The following is a 21,657-nucleotide window of genomic DNA, read 5'->3' as shown; positions in this document are numbered from 1 at the left end:
GGAAGCACTAGAAAAAGATATACAAACCATGAGAAAGCATTAAAGAGAAATGGAGACAGAACAGGAGTGTATAATTAATAGAAGTTCATTCAAGAATTGAGAGCAAAATACAGTTATTTTCAGATGTGCAAAGACAAAGTCAGTGACCATTCACAGTCCCTTGGTGTAGTTTAAAAGAAAAGTGAACAAAGAGGGAAGGAGAGTGCTACAAGAAACAACAGTGAACATGAAAACTGATAACATGCTGGTGAATTTAACTGCTAACGGTGCAATATCACAATCTGAATGCTAAAATAAGCCTAAAACTCTAAGCCAAAATGACAAGGCAAGTGGGTGGCTAAGGTGTACTCAAGTTTTTGTCTCTCAAGTGGAGAAGGGTGAGGGTGAATGGTCTGCTGGGCAAATGCCACAGGAGAGACAAGTCAATACTCAGGCATGAACTTTCCTCTTCACTATTCAGAGATGCTCTAATTTAAACTTGGAAACCTGACATCTCTTCCTCTAGATAATCTGTGTTGACCTTAAGTCTTCAGTATAACAGAAAATCTAGTTTCAAAATTTCACTTTACAGAAAGAAGGAAAACAAGTAACACCAGTTGTAAAATCAGTGGAACCTCTCTCTGAATTCACAGAGTAAAATTCAAAATACAGTAAATCAGGGCAACCAACATACTTAAAGATGCCGTGTTCACGTCTTTCTTACTGGGTAATGTTTCAGTGAGGCAAATTCTAGGACCATGTTTTAAGGAATCCTAGAATGGTATTCTTCACATTAACCTCATTTCCTATATTAAGGGAAAAACAGCTGAAGCAAGTTCCCACTAAAGAGCTTTTTTCTTTCTTAAACCAACACTTCAGGTAACTTTATACAAATCAAGTCATAATCCTACATCTGAAAAAATATTAGCATTGAATATAATGAAGGTGTGTAATCAACCTTCTCTGACTGATATAACTTGTCCAGGCAAAATACCTCTATCTTTGATGCTACTGCCATAATACAAGTCATGGACACTTGGGCTCCAAACAATGAATGTCATTCATTCATTCTTCCACCTTGAAATACAAGTATGAAGTTGGGTGACAGGTTATTTCACAAAAACACATTTTTGGAGATAAAATTAAGCCTTCAACATCCTCCAGTACACAGTAAGCACTGGGCCAGTTTCACAATATTCACAGCAAGGCATGCTTCCTTCTTGGAGTTAATCCCATCAGGTGACTCTAGGCAGAGCCAAAACCACTGTCAGCCAACAGGGTTCCCAAAGCCTCTCTCTCGTGAAAAGCATTTGGTTTTCAAATGCCTTAACCTTCGCTGAAAACAGGAGTATTAAAGCTAATCCTACACTGAGCTCTGCCCGCCAGAGCAACAGTCAGCTCTACCCACCACTAAGTCCCTCCCATCAGGAAACTTACACAAGCCTCTTAGATAGTCTCATCCACCAGAGGGCAGAGAGCAGAAGCAAGAAGAACTACAATCCTGCAGCCTGTGGAACAAAAACCACATTCACAGAAAGATAGACAAGATGAAAAGGCAGAGGGCTATGTACCAGATGAAGGAACAAGATAAAACCCCAGAAAAAAAACTAAATGAAGTAGAGATAGGCAACCTTCCAGAAAAAGAATTCAGAATAATGATAGTGAAGATGATCCAGGACCTTGGAAAGAATGGAGGCAAAGATCGAGAAGATGCAAGAAATGTTTAACAGAGATCTAGAAGAATTAAAGAACAAACACACAGAGATGAACAATACAATAACTGAAATGAAAACTACACTAGAAGGAATCAATAGCAGAATACTGAGGCAGAAGAACAGATAAGTGACCTGGAAGACAGAACGGTGGAATTCACTGCTGAACAGAATAAAGAAAAAAGAATGAAAAGAAATGAAGACAGCCTAAGAGACCTCTGGGACAACATTAAATGCAACAACATTTGCATTGCAGGGGTCCCAGAAGGAGAAGAGAGAGGGAAAGAACCAGAGAAAATATCTGAAGAGATTATAGAGGAAAACTTCCCTAACATGGGAAAGGAAATAGCCACCAGAGTCCAGGAAGTGCAGCGAGTCCCATACAAGATAAACCCAAGGAGAAACACACCGAGACACATAGTAATCAAATTGGCAAAAATTAAAGACAAAGAAAAATTATTAAAAGCAGCAAGGGAAGACGACAAATAACATACAAGGGAACTCCCATAAGGTTAACAGCTGATTTCTCAGCAGAAACTCTGCAAGACAGAACGGAGTGGCATGATATACTTAAAGTGATGAAAGGGAAGAACCTACAACCAAGATTACTCTACCCTGCAAGGATCTCATTCAGATTCAATGGAGAAATCAAAAGCTTTACAGACAAGCAAAAGCTAAGAGAACTCAGCACCACCAAACCAGCTCTACAACAAATGTTAAAGGAACTTCTCTAAGTGGGAAACACAAGAGGAGAAAAGGACCTATAAAACCAAACCCAAAACAATTAAGAAAATGGTCATAGGAACATACATATTGATAATTACCTTAAACGTGAATGGATTAAATGCTGCAACCAAAAGAAACAGGCTTGCTGAATGGATATAAAAACAAGACCCATCTATATGCTCTCTACAAGAGACCCACTTCAGACCTAGGGACACATAGAGACTGAAAGTGAGGGGATGGAAAAAGATATTCCATGCAAATGGAAATCAAAGGAAAGCTGGAGTAGCAATACTTATATCAGATAAAGCAGACTTTAAAATAAAGAATGTTACAAGAGACAAGGAATGACACTATATAATGATCAAGGGATCAATCCAAGAAGAAGGTACAACAATTATAAATTTATATGCACCCAACATAGGAGCACCTCAATACATAAGACAACTGCTAACAGCTATAAAAGAAGAAATCAACAGTAACACAGTAATAGTGGGGAACTTTAACACCTCACTTCCACCAATGGACAGATCATCCAAACAGAAAATTAATAAGGAAACACAAGCTTTAAATGACACAATAGACCAGATAGATTAATTAATATTTATAGGACACTCCATCCAAAAACAGCAGATTACACTTTCTTCTCAAGTGCGCATGGAACATTCTCCAGGATACATCACGCCTTGGGTCGCAAATCAAGCCTCAGTAAATTTAAGAAAATTGAAATAATATCAAGTATCTTTTCTGACCACAAGGCTATGAGATTAGAAATCAATTACAGGGAAAAAAACGTAAAAAACACAAACACATGGAGGCTAAACAATACATTATTAAATAACCAAGAGATCACTGAAGAAATCAAAGAGGAAATCAAAAAATACCTAGAAACAAATGACAATAAAAACATGACGATCCAAAACCTATGGGATGCACCAAAAGCAGTTCTAAGAGGGAAGTTTATAGCTATACAAGCCTACCTCAAGAAACAAGAAAAACCTCAAATAAACAATCTTACCTTACACCTAAATGAACTAGAGAAAGAAGAACAAACAAAATCCAAAGTTAGCAGAAGGAAAGAAATTATAAAGATCAGAGTAGAAATAATGAAATAGAAACAAAGAAAACAATAGCAAAGATCAATAAAACTAAAAGCTGGTTCTTTGAGAAGATAAACAAAATTGATAAACCATTAGCCAGGCTCATCAAGAAAAAGAGGGAGAGGACTCAAATCAATAAAATTAGAAATGAAAAAGGAGAAGTTACAACAGACACCGCAGAAATACAAAGCATCCAGGAGACGACTACAAGCAACTCTATGACAATAAAATGGACACTCTGGAAAAATGGACAAATTCTTAGAAAGGTATAACCTTCCAAGACTGAACCAGGAAGAAACAGAAAATACGAACAGACCAATCACAAGTAATGAAATTGAAACTGTGATTAAAAATCTTCCAAAAAACAAAAGTCCAGGAGCAGATGGCTTCACAGGTGAATTATATCAAACATTTAGAGAAGAGCTAACACACATCCTTCTCAAACTCTTCCAAAAAATTGCAGAGGAAGGAACACTCCCAGACTCATTCTATGAGGCCACCATCACCCTGATACCAAAACCAGACAAAGATACTACAAGAAAAAAAAAATTACAGACCAATATCACTGATGAATATAGAGCAAAAATCCTTAACAAAATACTAGCAAACAGAATTCAACAACACATTAAAAGGATCATACACCATGATCAAGTGGGATTTATCCCAGGAATGCAAGGATTCTTCAATATACGCAAATCTATCAATGTGATACACCATATTAACAAATTGAAGAATAAAAACCATATGATCGGGCTTCCCTGGTGGCACAGTAGCTGAGAGTCTGCCTGCCGATGCAGAGGACACGGGTTCGTGCTCCAGTCCGGGAAGATCTCACATGCCGTGGAGCGGCTGGGCCCGTGAGCCATGGCTGCTGAGCCTGCACGTCTGGAGCCTGTGCTCCACAACGGGAGAAGCCACAACAGTGAGAAGCCCACATACAGCAAAAAAAAAAAAACAAAAACCATATGATCATCTCAATAGAGGCAGAAAAATCTTTTGACAAAATTCAACTTGCATTTATGATAAAAACTCTCCAGAAAGTGGGCATAGAGGAAACCTACCTCAACATAATAAAGGCCATATATGACAAACCCACAGCAAACATCATTCTCAATGGTGAAAAACTGAAAGCATTTCCTCTAAGATCAGGAACGAGACAAGGATGTCTACTCTCACCACTATTATTCAACATAGTTTTGGAAGTCCCAGCCATGGCAATCAGAAAAGTAAAAGAAATAAAAGGAATACAAATCGGAAAAGAAGAAGTAAAACTGTCACTGTTTGCAGATGACATGATACTATATATAGGGAATCCTAAAAAAGCCACCAGAAAACTACTAGAGCTAACCAATGAATTTGGTAAAGTTGCAGGATACAAAATTAATGCACAGAAATCCCTTGGATTCCTATACACTAATAATGAAAAATCTGAAAGAGAAATTAAGGAAACACTCCCATTTACCATTGCAACAAAAAGAATAAAATACCTAGGAATAAACCTACCAAGGGAGACAAAAGACCTGTATGCAGAAAACTATAAGACACTGATGAAAGAAATTAAAGATGATACCAACAGATGGAGAGATATACCATGTTCTTGGATTGGAAGTATCAATATTGTGAAAATGACTATACTACCCAAAGCAATCTACAGATTCAAAGCAATCCCTATCAAATTACCAATGGCATTTTTTACGGAACTAGAACAAATAATCTTAAAATTTGGAGACAAAAAAGACCCTGAAGAGCCAAAGCAGTCCTGAGGGAATAAAACGGAGCTGGAGGAATCAGACTCCCTGACTTCAGACTATACTACAAAGCTACAGTAATCAAGACAATATGGTACTGGCACAAAAACAGAAATAGAGATCAATGGAACAAGATAGAAAGCCCAGAGATAAACCCACACACCTACGGTCAACTAATCTATGTCAAAGGAGGCAAAGATAAACAATGGAGAAAAGACAGTCTCTTCAATAATTGGTGCTGGGAAAACTGGACAGCTACATGTTAAAGAATGAAATTAGAACACTCCCTAACACCATACACAAAAATAAACTCAAAATGGATTGAAGACCTAAATGTAAGACCAGACACTATAAAACTCTTAGAGGAAAACATAGGCAGAACACTCTTTGACATAAATCACAGCAAGATCTTTTTTGATCCACCTCCTAGAGAAATGGAAATAAAAATAAACAAATGGCACCTAATGAAACTTCAAAGCTTTTGCACAGCAAAGGAAACCATAAACAAGACGAAAAGACAACCCTCAGAATGGGAGAAAATATTTGCAAACGAATCAATGGACAAAGGATTAATCTCCAAAATATATAAACAGCTCATGCAGCTCAATATTAAAGAAACAAACAACCTAATCCAAAAATGGGCAGAAGACATAAATAGACATTTCTCCCAAGAAGACACACTGATGGCCAAGAAGCACATGAAGAGCTGCTCAACATCACTAATTATTAGAGAAATGCAAATCAAAACTACAATGAGGTATCACCTCACACCAGTTAGAATGGGCATCATCAGAAAATCTGCAAACAACAAACGCTGGAGAGGGTGTGGAGCAAAGGGAACCCTCTTGCACTGTTGGTGGGAATGTAAATTGATACAGCCACTATGGAGAACAGTATGGAGGGTCCTTAAAAAACTAAAAATAGAATTAGCATATGATCCAGCAATCCCACTGCTGGGCATATACCCAGAGAAAACCATAATTCAAAAAGACACATGCACCCCAATGTTCATTGCAGCACTATTTACAACAGCCAGGTCATGGAAGCAACTAAATGCCCATCAACAATCGAACGGATAAAGAAGTTGTGGTACATATATACAATGGAATATTGCTCAGCCATAAAAAGGAACGATATTGAGTCATTTGTTGAGACGTGGATGGATCTAGAGACTGTCATACAGAGTGAAGTAAGTCAGAAAGAGAAAAACAAATATCGTGTATTAACACATGTATGTGGAACCTAGTAAAATGGTACAGATGAGCCAGTTTGCAGGGCAGAAGTTGAGACACAGATGTAGAGAACAAACGTATGTACACCAAGGGGGGAAAACCGCGGTGGGGTGGGGATGGTGGTGTGCTGAATTGGGCGATTGGGATTGACATGTATACACTGATGTGTATAAAACTGATGACTAATAAGAACCTGCTATATAAAACAAAACAAAATAAAATAAAAAAGAAAACTAATACTAAACTTTCTTTGGGTTAAAAAAAAAAAAAAAAGCTAATCCTAGTCAATGCAGAAACTACTTTAGAGTGACTTAAGAAGAAAAAAGACAGGAAATGCTGTTACCGGAAGAGTAAAGAAAGCCGGGTGCTTCGCTTCATCTTCATATTTGCCTTCAGTTGAACTTCCAGCCTCCATGGATTTGGATGTAGTGTTCTTACCGATACCCATCATTAAGAGAAAACGAGTAATTTGACCTTTGGACTGAAGTGGCTGGAAGTTAAGGCTTGTTCACACAAGGAGCCCAGGATCAGAGTCAGCTCTTCCAGTGCCAATTCTCAGGCAGAGATGAGCCCCACAAGTGCCATCTCTCAGCACACCTAGAAAAGGAGAAAGCAGCCAAATTACATCAAGCACTCAAACAGTACAGGACACACAGACACTGTGTTTCCTGCATGGGAAAGTCGAAGTACAAATTATATCCAAACACCAAAAAAACTTATTACACTTTTCAAGTCCCCATCCACCTTCATTTATAGTCACTCAGATTCTGAATCACCTTTTGGAGCGGGCAGTGGGTGGGGAACCACCGAAGTGAACCACCAAAAATATTAGAATACTAGGGAGAAAAAATAGCAGAGGGATTTTTTTTGACATGCATTATGGTATCTATCTTAGAGCCCAGCACTATCCAATAGAACTTTCTGCAATGATGGAAATGTTCTACATCTGCCTTGTCCAATACAGTCATCACTAGTCACTGGCTACTGAGCACCTGAAATGTGACTAGTGCAATAGAGAAACTGAACCTTTAAACTGTATCAAATTTAAGTTTAAATAGCCACTTGTGGCTGGTGGCAATCATACTAGACAGTTCAGTTATAGCCAATTTACTACAATTGTATGGATATTAAAATAATTCTGAATTTCCTACAGGTGCCCAATTAAAGGCTGGGAAGACACTGAAAAGCACAAAAAAGAGGAGACAAAACCAACCTAGGATTAAATGGCCATACAGAATTCCAGGAAGGTGGCAAGGTGAGCTTAAATGGGCTAGAATGCCATACAAAAAACAGAACCGAAACATTCAATATCAAATCAAATGACAACATAAACCTAAAAAAGTAATCCAACCCCAAAAAAGGGGGTTGGGGAAGTAAAGTGGCAAGAGATAAGAAAGGGTCCGAGGAGAATCAAGACCCAAGGTGGATCTGACATGCTCGGAGAATCTTAGAGAATCTGGACAACGCTCCAAACTAAGAGAAAATCCAAGTAAAAGTCAAAGGCAGGAAGCTACTAAAACAATCCCATGCAGCAGAAAATATTAAAAACTCAATTTCAAACAACAGAAGTATTACTTGAATAATAAAAGAGATCCACCAAAAGATTAAAAAGCATTTGGAGAATTTGGCTTAAAAAATGAGAGGGCACAGGGACTTCCCTGGTGATGCAGTGGTTGGGAGTCCACCTGCCAATGCCGGGGACACAGGTTCAAGCCCTGGTCCGGGAAGATCCCACATGCCACGGAGCAACTAAACCCATGAGCCACAGCTACCCAGCCTGCACTCTGGAGCCCACAAGCCACAACTACTGAAGCCTGCGTGCCACAGCTGCTGAGGCCCATGCACCTAGAGCCCGTGCTTCCAATGGGAGAAGCCACCACAATGAGAAGCCCGTGCACTGCAGCGAGGAGTAGCCCCTGATCGCCGTAGCTGGAGAGGGCCTGCACGCAGCAACAAAGACCCAACACAGCCAAAAATAAATAAATAAATTTATTTATTTAAAAAAAAGAGAGAGGGCACAAGGGATCCCTTCCAGGATTGGCACACGTACAATCAAACATGCCTAGGTGTTTCTACTTTTTTTTGGTGGGGGGCACACAGCACAGCTTGCGGGATCTTAGTTCCCTGACCAGGAATTTAACCTGCACCCTTGGCTGTGAAAGCACAGAGTCTTAGCCATGGGACTGCCAGGGAATTCCCTAAGATAAAGAAAAAAATACCACAAGCATGTAGGGGTGAGAAGGGACAGAAAACATTCACTGGCACTCAGATTAGAACAATGCGTATAGACCTTAGCACCAATTAATTTCCCACAAGGAATGAATAACCCAGACAAGCTGTCCTGCAAATGTGAAGGCAAACCTACAAGAAGTTTGGAAAGACAAGTAGGAAAACTTCTGTTCAAAGAATTCTCTTACGCACACTTCATTCAACAAATACTTTAGATGAGCCAGGGGAAAAACTGAAATAGAAACAAATAAAAAAAGAGAAAGAATTAACAAAATTTGAAAATTCAATAGTTAGAGGGCAAAAAGGAAAAAATAAAAGAAATAGTTGCCAGAATATCAAGTTGCCTCTATAGAATCGAGCTAGGTGCACACACCAAAATTTTTTGAGGTGGCTCTTTTGGTTTAAATGTTCATGCACATTTTGCATTCTTGTTCACATTATATACATGTCTCTTTAAAGCAGCAGCTCTCAACGATGAGTGATTTTTTTCCTCCAGGGGACATTTGGCAATGTCTGGAGGCATTTTTGGTCGTCACAACTAGGGGAGAGCTACTAGTATCTAATAAGTGGAGGCCAGGAGTGCTGCTAAACATGCACAGGACAGACAGTAATTTTTTGTTATATTTGATGCAAATATCTTATCCCAGCTTTTTGTTTGCTCATGAATTTTGTGAATGATCTTTTAGAACTGTTTTTATTTTTATGTAATCAAATCCATCAATCTTCTACATTGTGATTTAGCCACTGCCATCCATCAGTTTCCCAAGATCTGAAAAAAAAAAAAAAGATACAGTGTGACAGCAAACATACCTAAATATAAAATCTGCCTGAAGTAGCCCTGACATTTTTACCTTGACCAAGAGCTTATGTTTGCCAGAAGACAGGACAAGCAAAGAGGATGGTGAAATTGTTAGATTTTTACAAGACCACCTGCCTTACAGTCACATTCAGAGGGACCAATAAGTTCTTTGCTCTACATCCAGCCCCACTGCCATTAGGATGCCAGCAGACCCACGTTAACTTTAGGGAAAAATGACAGGACTTTAATGTAGAATACATTTATTCTACTAAGTTAATTTTATCTTCATGTTTGTTTCAGATGTGCACATCCACTGCAGTAGCCAACCCTCCCCACTGCTCCCCATCACCAGGAACAGAGGGGGACCAATTCCATCCTGACAAGACCACTTTTCATCAAGTACTCTGTACTCCATTTCCCTACCAAATGTTTAACCGACCCTCACAAGCTATACTGAGGGGGCCCATCCACTCCCTTTGCCTGTCTCTTACCCAACAGCAGCCTTCAGAGAGTCCTGAAGATATAGACCCAAATGAGCATGAAAGGTTTTGGGGCCAAAGAAAGCACAGGGCAGGAAGCTTCGAGAAAGGCTTTGGGGCAGAGGGCTGCAAAGCCTGGGAAGGGTGGACAAATGGAGGGAAGAAGAAGAGGAAGAAAGGGAGAAGATAATGAACACTGAAAGCAAAAACGCATCTTTTTAAGTTCCAAAATGACAGAGTATTCAACAGCCAAGTACTCAAGACTGATGAAGACAGCCTGAAGGCCAGAAACCACGCATCAACCTGAGATCAGAGTGTTTTATGCACAGACCTGAACTTTTGTGTGGGGAAATGCCAAGGCCCAAAGGCAAACGCAGCAAAAGATTTAAAAATGTGGAGTTTAGGGCCTGTGTTAGAATTTGTGGTAAAACAAAAGGCAAAATCTCCCAGGGAACCTGACACCAGGGAAAGTTTGTCCTCCCACAGTGCCCAGTGACGCCACTTCCTACTCTTTGCAAAAGAAAGAGAATAAGCAAAGCCACTGCTATCTTGCCCCTGACCACATGACAAGGGGAAAGGAGATGCTGGGGGATAAAAGATCAGATTCACAAATAACGAAAACAGTAATAATGACAGCAGTTTTCCAGCTAAGCGCCGATGTGTGCCAGACACATGTCTTACATCTCATTATATAAATGGCAATTATTTCTCCCTAGTAAGCATAGTATTACTTGATAGGCACACTAACTCCACAAAAGTGGAAACTGAGCTTCACAGAAGTTAAGTAACTTGCCAAAGGACACACAGCTATAAGCAGTGCAGCAGCAGGATTCAAACTTAAATCAGTATTCCTGTCCTAACAATGTTTGTACAAACAAGACATAAAACTATCCTCAGTTTACAGCCAACCTCCCTGAGCGAATAAGGTCCAGGCCAGCTGGCCTTAAACATTGTCTTCAGGGTACTTTCTGTCCTCCTTGTGATTTTTGAGGGAGGTCCAAGGGGCAGAAACGGCCAAGCTCCTTCTCCAGGGCTAAAGCCTGCTCCCCTTAGACCAGGAACCCCCAAATCTGCACACTTCTGGCCACTGTGTGGCACGAGCCATCATCTCAACAGCACAACAGCCTCGTCTCATTTTCTTGTTCCATCTTGATAGCTCTATTGCAGTGGGCACGGCCATGCTACAGAAACTACCATACCCTTTGATGGCGTCCTAATTAGCCAGAGAATGACACCCAAATTCCTTAACAAGGCTGCAGGTCCACTGTGAAGCCTATGGTGAAATTTGCCCTCGCTATGCTATAGTTTCCATCTTTCAGTTCCTTGAAGGTGTTGGGTTCTCCTCTAGCCCTCAGGCCCTTGCACATGCTGTCCCTCCAAAATAGGCACCCTTCATCTCGCCCCTTTCCCTTGGGGTAACTCCCATCAGTGCTGCCTCTGATCACCACACCTCATCATGGCGTCTGGGAACCATAAAGATGGTTACGATACAACAAGATAATGTCTACCTGCTCAGCCAGACAGGTGCAGAACAAGAGGCATTATCCCCAGTGCCTAACTTGGCACCTGTATTAAAGGCTCCCCAAAATATGTAGAACGAATAAATGATGCTTAAAAATATAATAATAAAGGTACTTCATATAATGTAACAGTCATTCTTGCTTAATACTCTTTCTTAATCTTGGAAAAGAAAAGTAACAGCCAATATCAAACTTATCTGTGATACAACAGATACATTAATGTCAAGGACAAGCCAGGTTGTCGACATCACTGCTATCATTCAACTGACAGAGAAAGATGAGGGGAAATATTTGAAAGGAAAAGAGTGAATTATAGCCATATTAAGAGATATGAAAATTGTAGAGAATCTTTGCATAGATGGCTAGATACAAACACGAGCAAGGCTCTTTCAGTGCTGACTGATTCTAACATTTCCCAGTTGCCAGCAATAAGCATCTAGATCAGAAGCTAGCAAACCACTGCGTGGCCTGGTTTGGTGTGGTCCCCAGCTATGAATGATTTTTACATTTTTAAAAGGTTGTAAACACCACCAAGGAAGAAGAACATATGACACAGGCCATCTGGTCCATGAAACCTAAGATATTTACAGAAAAGTCTGCTGACTCCAAAGGTAAGAGGATGAAGGAATCCTGTTTAGAATGGTAATAACAACATTAAATACTTAATAAATTTAACAAAAATGAGCATGATCTTTACAAATAAAGCTATAACCTATTATTAAGGGCCATAAAATAACCAGAAAAACAGACAATATTCTTGGATAAGAGAGCTACTATAAGAGTATACATTCTCCTACAAACATAAAGTATATAAATTTAATAAAAATCAATTAATACCTTAAAGGGGGAGAAAAGGGGGCTTGCTAAAATTCCTGTGGAAGAATAAGCAAAAGTAGCCATAAATATTTGAAAAAAGAATAGGAAGAACATGTTCTATCAGAAAGGGACCCTAAAGTTGTAGTAAACAGAGGAGTTCAACTTAGGTATAAAAAGAGACAAATAGGTCACACAACAGAAAACCCACAAAGTGACAAATATATGATGTGGGAAGCATTTAAATCTTAAAACAAAGTATGGATTTTTCAATACAACATGCCAAGACAACTGGTTCACTATTAATAAAATCCAGAAAAGTAATAAAGCCACTAAATGACTATATAATGTTAGGGTAGGGGACTCCATTTTTAGTATATCATTAAAGATGAAAAAGAGATGGAGGCTGATAGATTTTTACAATATAAATTTTTTTAGATTTCTGTATGGACAAAAATCCAACAAAATCAAAAAACAAAATATAATATAGGTAAGATAATGTGTTGATATCTTTACTATCTGAAGAGCTCTTGCAAACCAATAAACAGAAAACAAAAATCCTTACTATAAAAATGGGCAAGACATATGAGCTTCTAATCCTTAGTCTCCCACAAAAACAAATAGAAAAATAAATGTTCGATCCTTGTTTGAAATCAAAAGTACATTGAAATGAGGTATACGTTTTTTTTAACCTACCTCAGTTATTTATAATACCCTTATTGGACAGTGTTAGAGAAATAGACGAACACTCCTAATGAAATACAAATTTGCTAATAAGAAGGTAATTTGGTTATATGTATCAAGAATTATAAATATTCATATTCACTTCTAATACGTCCTGAGGAAATGCTACTTCTAGGAATGTATTTTAAGGTAATAATTAGGACATATAAAAATTTAGCTACAAAATTGTGCGTGTTAACATTGTTAATAAGACCAAAAATCAAGAAAAATCTAATATCCAACACTAGGGAATTGAATGGTAAAACTACGGTATGTTCATACAAAGGAATGCCACTGCAGCCATTAAAAAGATGGCACACGGACTTCCCTGGTGGTGCAGTGTTTAAGAATCCGCCTGCCAACGCAGGGGACACAGGTTTGAGCCCTGGTCCGGGAAGGTCCCACATGCCGTGGAGCAACTAAGCCCGTGAGCCACAACTACTGAGCCGGCGCACCCTAGAGCCTGTGCTCCACAACGAGAGAAGCCACCAGAAGGAGAAGCCCGTGCACCGTAACAAAGAGTAGCCCCCACTCGCAGCAACAAGAGAAAGTCCACACACAGCAACAAAGACCCGGCGCAGCCCAAAATAAACAAACAAATAAATAAATAATTTTTAAAAAAGATGGCACAGAAATATTTATTGACGTGGGAAAATGTCTGCCTTATGTTATATAAGGAAACAGGGTTTTTTTTTCTAAAGTATAATATTATACTAAAGCCAGTCACAGAAGGACAAACATGACATGATTCCACTTATGTGAGGTATCTGGAACAGTCACTCATAGAAGCACAGAGTAGAATGGTGGTTGCCAGGGGCTGGCAGGGAGGGGGAAGTGGGGAGTTGCTTTTCAGCAGGTATAAAGTTTATTAAGCAAGATGAATAAGTTCTAGAGATCTGCTGTACAACATCATGCCTATAGTTAACAATACTGTATTGTTCACTTAAAAGTTTGTTAAGGGCTTCCCTGGTGGCGCGGTGGTTGAGAGTCTGCCTGCCGATGCAGGGGACACGGGTTCGTGCCCAGGTCCGGGAAGATCCCACATGCCACGGAGCGGCTGGGCCCGTGAGCCATGGCCACTGAGCCTGTGCGTCCGGAGCCTATACTCCGCAACGGGAGAGGCCACAACAGTGAGAGGCCCGCTTACCACAAAGAAAAAAAAAAAAAAAGTTTGTTAAGAGGGTAGATCTCAGTAATAATTAATAATAAAAGATATCAATTTTCTAAAATAATGCAGTGAAAAGAATTAAAGGAAATTTATACAATGAAAAAAGCAGTATGTACAGAAATAACCCACTGTGTATGGATAAGTGTGCCACACGCATATACACACCAAAATGTTAACCAAAATGTTGACTGGTGGGACAGCAAAGGACTTATCTTTTTCCTTTTATTCCTCTATTTTTCCTGAAGTTATTTACTCAACAATGAATGCTATGCTCTCTTTCTCCCCCAAGAGCTACATCAGCACCCATATCAAATCCAAAGAAGTGATCAGTTTCCCTTAACAAGGGGATACAAAGCCATTCAGTCCTTTCTGTTGAGAGATCAGAACACAACTCTATAATTGCAAAGTGGTGTGGAGTAAAGTTCTTATGTTTAAAGTTGTAATTTTTGTCATCAGAGAATGGAGAAAAGACAAGGCTTTGTAAATTATACTTAGCAAGGAGGGAACTAACAATGAAAGAGGCGTATCAATAGCCAAGGCTGCCCCAAGAAGTGATCCTCAACTTTGACTCTATGTTGGAACCACCTAAAAACTTTAAAAATACTCTCTACCCACCCAGAAAGTCTACTGAATAGGACTGTATAGCCTGAGCATTTAGATTTTATAAAACTCTCCTGCAGCCAGAGTTAAAAATCCCTACCTTAGAGCAAGCAAGAAATCACTGAAGATTCAAAAAATAATAAATCAACCTCAATAAATGTAAGCCTCATCGGGTGGGAAAATAGCAATTTGGGAAATTCTGCTATGAGCAAATAGAAAAGGAAACTATTTAGATCTTCAACAAATCTTTCAATTCCCTAAAGATTGAGCCACCAGCTCTCTAGCCACCGATAATCATGCACAAATGCAGAATAACAATTCTTAATCAGTGTTTATTTCATCAGCTATTCAGCCAGAGATCATTTCTTTCTTTTTTTTAAAAATAAATGTATTTATTTATTCATTTATTTAATTTTTGTCTGCATTGGGTCTTCGCTGCTGCATGCAGGTTTTCTCTAGCTGCTAAGAGCAGGGGCTACTCTTTGTTGTGGTGCACAGGCCTCCCATTGTGGTGGCTTCTCCCATTGCAGAGCACGGGCTCCAGGCACACGGGCCTCAGCAGTTGTGGCACACGGGCTTCAGTAGTTGTGGCTCGCAGGCTCCAGAGCGCTGCAGGCTCCGTAGTTGTGGCACACGGGCTTAGTTGCTCTGTGGCATGTGGGATCTTCCCGGACCAGGGATCGAATCCGTGTACCGTGCATTAGCAGGCAGATTCTTAACCACTGCACCACCAGGGAAGCCCCAGTGATCATTTCTTTTGCACTGAATTTTTTTACCTGACCATTTTTCCCCTGTCAGTGTCAACTTTTTCAACTGTGGCTTACCATGGCCACCTGACTTGAAAGTATGATGGTACTACCCAAACAGCGGATTTAAGGGCCAAACTGCTCCTGGAACATAATACCAACATCTTTTGTGTTTCTTGGAAGCACAATCAAATGCTAAGAAAATGTGTATTCCCAGCACCAGCTCCTAGTAGTCCCTAGTACACAACATACAAAACACTCTATGGCTGAATGAATTAATCACTAAGAGTCCTCTGAAGGATAGAATCCCCCTGTGTACACTTCATCTTTATATTCCAGTTCATAAAACAGTACTCAACAAATGTTGATGAGAGCCACATTTACCCCAAATAGATGGCACTGAACGAATACTACATTGAACACATAACTGCAAAGCAAATCCATCACTTGATCTGGATACAAAAACCTACAGTTCTCCAAAATGATAAAGAATAAGAAAAAAAAGAATAGAGAAGGACTTCCCTGGTGGCACAGTGGTTAAAGACTCCACACTCCCAATGCAGGGGGCCTGGATTCAATCCCTGGTCAGGGAACTAGATCCCACATGCATGCCACAACAAGGAGCCCATGAGCCACAACTAAGACCCAGCACAACCGAGTAAATTAAAAAATTTAAAAAGGAATAGAGAGAATAAGAATCAATGGTTCATGTACCTAAGACTTAATTGGGAATCTTATTCAACATGCAGATTTCTTCCACACATATAGTGGCAGAAAAATATTCAAAGCTGTTTTTATTATAACAGTCCCAAACTCAAGACACAGAAATGTCCATCAACAGGCAAATGGATAAACAAAACATGGTGGGTCCACACAAAGGGATACTAAGCAATTAAAAGGAAGCAACTACTGATGCACCTAATAACATGGAGAAATCGCACAGACACAATGTTGAGTGAAAGAAGCCAGACACAAGACGTGCTGCCTGAATTCCTATAGACAAAACTAATCTTCGGTGGCAGGAAACAGTTAGTGGTGATCTACAACAACTAAGATGGGAAGGAGGGACTCCAGAGGCAGAGGAAGGAACCTACGGAGTGACAGAAATGTTCCATAACTTAACTATGATTCTGGTGGCTCCATTTGTATGTATATCCATTTACTGTATGTAAACTATGGCTCAGTAAAGTTGATTTTAGAAGAAAAAAAAATTTTAACTCCCATAATCCCACCAACTTTAAAAAAATGTCCCCTCCCCCAAATTCTGATTCCACAGACCTGCATCAAAACCTGGGACTTACATTTTTAACAAATGCACAAATGTTCTGATGCTAGTGGTCCTCAGATCAACACCTCTGGATGGGCAACCTGGGGTGGGATAAAGCTATTTTCCCCACTTGCAGAAATCTATCTAGACAGGTGAGACTATATGATCACGAAAGAAAACTCTGGGATAAGGAAACTCAAAACCTCAACTTGCCAAGTGGTAATCTGGTCCTTCCCAAGATACAAACAAGAACTTTCAGAGCTGGCCAGGTTCAATGATAAAGCACATTTAAAAAGTCAATTTGTAGCTCTCTGCTTAAATCCGATCATTAGGGGATTATAGTTGAACTGTGGCTGCTCCATTAAATTCTGTTAAATGCTAACATTTGACCTAAATGCTTTTAATTCAAGCCAAAAGAAAGATTACTGGAACAAATATCCTCAACTTGTACGTGATCAAACTTCCTTTAAATATAATGACTTAAATCGTTGCCTAACATACAGTCTTGCTTTAGGGGGTTTAGAATTCTGACATTGACCCTGGCTAGCTATCATTATTCCATTTAAACAGTAATGAAATGAACCTGTAAGAAGTGGTTATCATTTGCCCTTGTGATTACAGTTATGGTGTAACTGGGGGGGGGGGGGGGGGGAATCATCCTACAGCCTTTTCCAAAACACTCTAAGAACCCTTGCTCTTATTCTTCAAACTGCAAGTCACCACCCACTAGTGGGCCATGAAACCAACTGGATCTCAACCAGAATTTGCAGAACAATGAAATTTAACAGAATAAAGAAAATTCAGAGCACATCTCACAAGATAAGGGTAACCCAGAGTTTCAAGGTAAAAACTGTGGGTCAGTCAAAAAGAGCCTAAAAGTCACTGATATAAACTAAAGTTCTGCCCAGTGACACAAAAGGCATATCTCAAGTGCCCAATTTAAATCAGGTTATTTGCTGAACTTTAACATACTCACAGAAATAATTTGCCGAAGTGGTACAAGATGATGACACTGATTAACAAAATATCATAACATCCCCTTGCCACAAGGATGGAGAGAGCACCCAGAATCATGGCCTCAGAGTGGCCTTTCTTTAAAATCTATCAGAGCCCTAAACCAAACCACCTCAGTGACTGCAATCAAGACAGGCTCTATTGCACCCCAATGAGCTGTGTAAGCTTCTGTCACTGTGTTGGTTTGTCAATTTGTTCCCTTAAAAAGAAGAGACTTTTAAAAAGTTAGATAAAACCGGATTTCTGAAGGGGAATCAGGATTGGTTGTCAGGTTTCATCTCAGAAACCACATGCTGAGAACCTCAGGAGCCTCTGGGCCTATGAGGCGCCCATGGCACAATCCTACAGGCAAAGTGGAAGGGAAAGGGCCCCCGGATGAACGCTGCTCAAATACTTAGGAATCACCTAAAAATATAGTCAGGGTCCTCAACAGTGGGCCAGAGAGGATGCAAAGCCACTGGATAGACATGGCAAATATTCCTGGAACATCTGTAGGATGAGGTGAGCAGGGAAGATCATTCCTAATTGAAAGCAAATATTTTTGGAGCATAAGATGACATGCCTAACTGATAAAATGATGGAAGATGTTAAAGAATATGCTCTGCCTTCAGAAGACACCTTCAGTCTCTTGCAGAGACGTGGCCTGGAAAGCCCTTGGTACAGAATAAGCTCTAGTCCCAAATAGACTCTAAATCCTAAAGAAGCTTACATCCAGCCCAAGACAGGTTGTTTTGCTGATGTCAGTTTACACACAGCCTGAGCCATGAAAATTGGTGGTCGTGCTGTCTAGAGGAGAAAACAATGACTCATTGACTGCTCAATTAGGGGAAAGATGGAGTCAAGTTTACAGTAAAAGGTCAAAGCAGCTGATGTTTTGTTAGTTTGGTGGCTTTAAAATACAAAGTCATCAGTGATCTCTGTTTTTCTGACCTAATGTTGTAGGTCGTAGGTATCAGATGCTGTGGCTAGTACCATACAACAGAAATCTCTTCCCCAAACTTTATTCAAAATTATGACAAGACCTTAACACTCATCATCCTCACTGTGCCTCTCCTGCCCCAGGTACTATCCATATGAACCATGTTGACCTGCAGAGCTCCCAGGTCTTAGCTCAAAAAGTCTCCTCCTGTGCTCCCCTGGTGGCGCAGTGGTTGAGAGTCCATCTGCCGATGCAGGGAACACGGGTTTGTGCCCCGGTCCGGGAGGATCCCACGTGCTTTGGAGCGGCTGGGCCCGTGAGCCATGGCTGCTGGCCCTGCGCGTCCGGAGCCTGTGCTCCGCAGAGGGAGAGGTCGCGGCAGTGAGAGGCCCGCGTACCGCCAAAAAGTCTCCTCCTATAGGAAGCATTCTTGGGTTAGCTGTTCCTCTACTTCCATGTTTCAATAGCACACTGCTTCTTGGTCCAGCTTCCCAACCAGGCAGGGATGGGGCAGAGACACAGTGTTCATCACATAAAAAAGCATTCAAATATATGAGGAAAAGAGAATTTTTCCATGGGTCAGTTAGCCATACAACCAAAACAAAACCTAATCCCTGCCCTCCAGTTTCACTCAAGGAAACCGTGTGGCTGGGATAAGAGAGAGGGTAAGGGAGAGGTAGTGGAGCAAAAGGTATAGTCTGTGGGCCAGAATTAAAATATAAACAGATATTTGAGAAAACTCAAGCAGAATCAAGATGGATTTTATTGCATTTATTTCCACTGTGTGATTTAACATACCACTTTTTGTACAAATAATGTATTTTTATGGAAACACTATTTTTAGTGTATTAATATTATTTTTAATGTACAGGGGCCACTGAAAAGCTAATTTTATATGGAATTTTAATGACAAGATAAAACATATGCAAAACTGACTATTATATCCAAGATACAAACATGATATCACTTAACTGTATAAAAATTCTAGGAGGAGTTGTTATTATCCCCACAGTTTAAAACTGAGGCACAGAGAGGGTGATATACCCTTGGACAAAAGCCAAGGGCAAGTGACAGACAAAGCAATCACTGAGAGCATGAAAACTGCTCCTATTCCCTTACAGACTAACAGAACAAGGCTCTAAAGATGAACAGCCAGAAAAGACCTGAGATGTTATGTCTGAAGGTCATTTTGGAGGAAGCTGAGGAAAGCCCCCAGTTACTGTCAGGGAATAAAAAGAAAGACACTTTCTCCTCTTCCACACCTCCAAGTAACCTTTGTCATTTGATGTCTCCCCCCACCTTTCCAGTACAACAACAGACTTGGGTGCTTAAGTAACCTCCAGGGCATGGCTCTGCCCTGCTAACCCTGTGCCCCCTCAGTACCACCCCAGCTCCTGCTTCATCCTCCATTTCTAGCACACAGGTAACTCATCTCTCACCTCTAGCTACTGTTGCCACTGCTAGCTCCGCTGGAGAAGAGAAGGCACTGCTCATGTGCTGGGAGAAGCATTTCCATGCCTCAAGCTCAAATGGACTAATCAGCTCTCTCCCTGAATTACCCTTCAGACCACACCATTCCTCTTTGGAATGTTCTCACCTTTCCTGTGCCCCAACTGCCAAAACCAAATTTCTTTCTCTCACCTGCAGAGAGAGGTCAAGCCCCACCTTTCCTTAATTTCCTGACTACCCATTACACCTGCTCTGTTTTGCTGGACTTTGGCACAGTTACTTAGTTCTCTCAACCACCTGCTCTCTTCCTATAGTCTGGAAGAAATCCTATTTGCAAATCTCTTCTGCAATATTTTTTTTCTCCCCTCCAAGCCCTCCTGCTCTCTATTCCAGTTTACTAAGAGTTCTGTCTCCTCCTCCCTACAGACTCTCCCAAGATAAGGAAAGGGGCACTCTGAAATCTCACCTACCCTGATGGATTAACTGACGGCTGAACAGTGGGTTTGACTACACTGCACTGCAATTACCTGGGGCTGGGACACTGTAATTCTTCTCTAGACTAAAACCAAGTACACAGTGATTGAAATAAATTTTCCCTGACCTTCATTAAATGGGAGCCTTTTTCCTGACCTTTAATAAACATCCCATGCCTGTTTGTTATATATATATATTTTTTTCTGCAGAGGAGCATGTTCCTCCTAATCCATTAAAAAAAAAACAACCCACATCCATTCAATATAGAGACTACAATTACTTAGAATCCTATGGCACAGATGTATTGGTTTTTTTGGTGTCAAAACCTGACATTTTTACAACCCCAAAACCTTAAAAGGAGTATAAATAGATGTATTCAGCTATAAAAGAGGCTCCAGCTCTCTCTGAGGTTAGTTTAATCTATGTTCCTTGTTGCCTGTGTACTTACTTTTCCTCAAATCCCTAAAATTTTGTATAAAATAAAACATAAAAGAGCACAGAGGGCCTTGGAAGTCCCAGGACTGGACCTCACTCAGAAAATAAGGTAAATGAGCACCTGAAAAACACTGAATCTAACATTTTAATTGCTGCAGATCAGGTTTTTATTGTCACTCTCACATATTTAATGAAGGGCATCGCCTTCTAAGGGTTGCATAAATCTTAATGTTATTAATATTCAAATAATGTCTGACAGCACCAAGAAAGACTGGAGATTTTCTGGTAACCCAGCTTAGGAAACTTGAGCCATAGGCTCCTCACCCACCTACACAGACATACACACACATAGCCATATATTCGCAGGAAAAAAAAAAAAACAACAACAAGACACACAGTCTCATAGACAGGAGCACACATAGTCACAGATGCATGTGCATGGAAACAGACACCCATAAACCCAGATGCACAAACATAGGCAGATGCAGACACTAATTCCCCAAAGCAAAGCTTCTGTACCAAGAAATG

General features: G+C 40.2%; 1 protein-coding gene across 2 annotated transcripts in view; it reads right to left on the bottom strand.

The window, feature by feature from the left end:
• Positions 1 to 21,657, bottom strand: part of SLC23A2 (solute carrier family 23 member 2) — a 151,143-nt gene that overhangs the window by 92,629 nt on the left and 36,857 nt on the right. For both annotated transcript variants that reach the window (XM_067707546.1, XM_067707547.1), the window contains exon 2: positions 6,838 to 7,091. In XM_067707546.1, coding sequence (XP_067563647.1) covers positions 6,838 to 6,945 — 108 coding nt within the window. In that variant the 5' untranslated portion in view covers positions 6,946 to 7,091. The remainder of the gene's footprint in view (positions 1 to 6,837; positions 7,092 to 21,657) is intronic.

This window comes from Pseudorca crassidens, chromosome 15 (genome assembly GCF_039906515.1).
Source record: "Pseudorca crassidens isolate mPseCra1 chromosome 15, mPseCra1.hap1, whole genome shotgun sequence".
NCBI lineage: Eukaryota > Metazoa > Chordata > Mammalia > Artiodactyla > Delphinidae > Pseudorca > Pseudorca crassidens.
The sequence above is the reverse complement of the archived record's forward strand: the minus strand, read 5'-3'. Positions and strand labels throughout refer to the sequence as shown.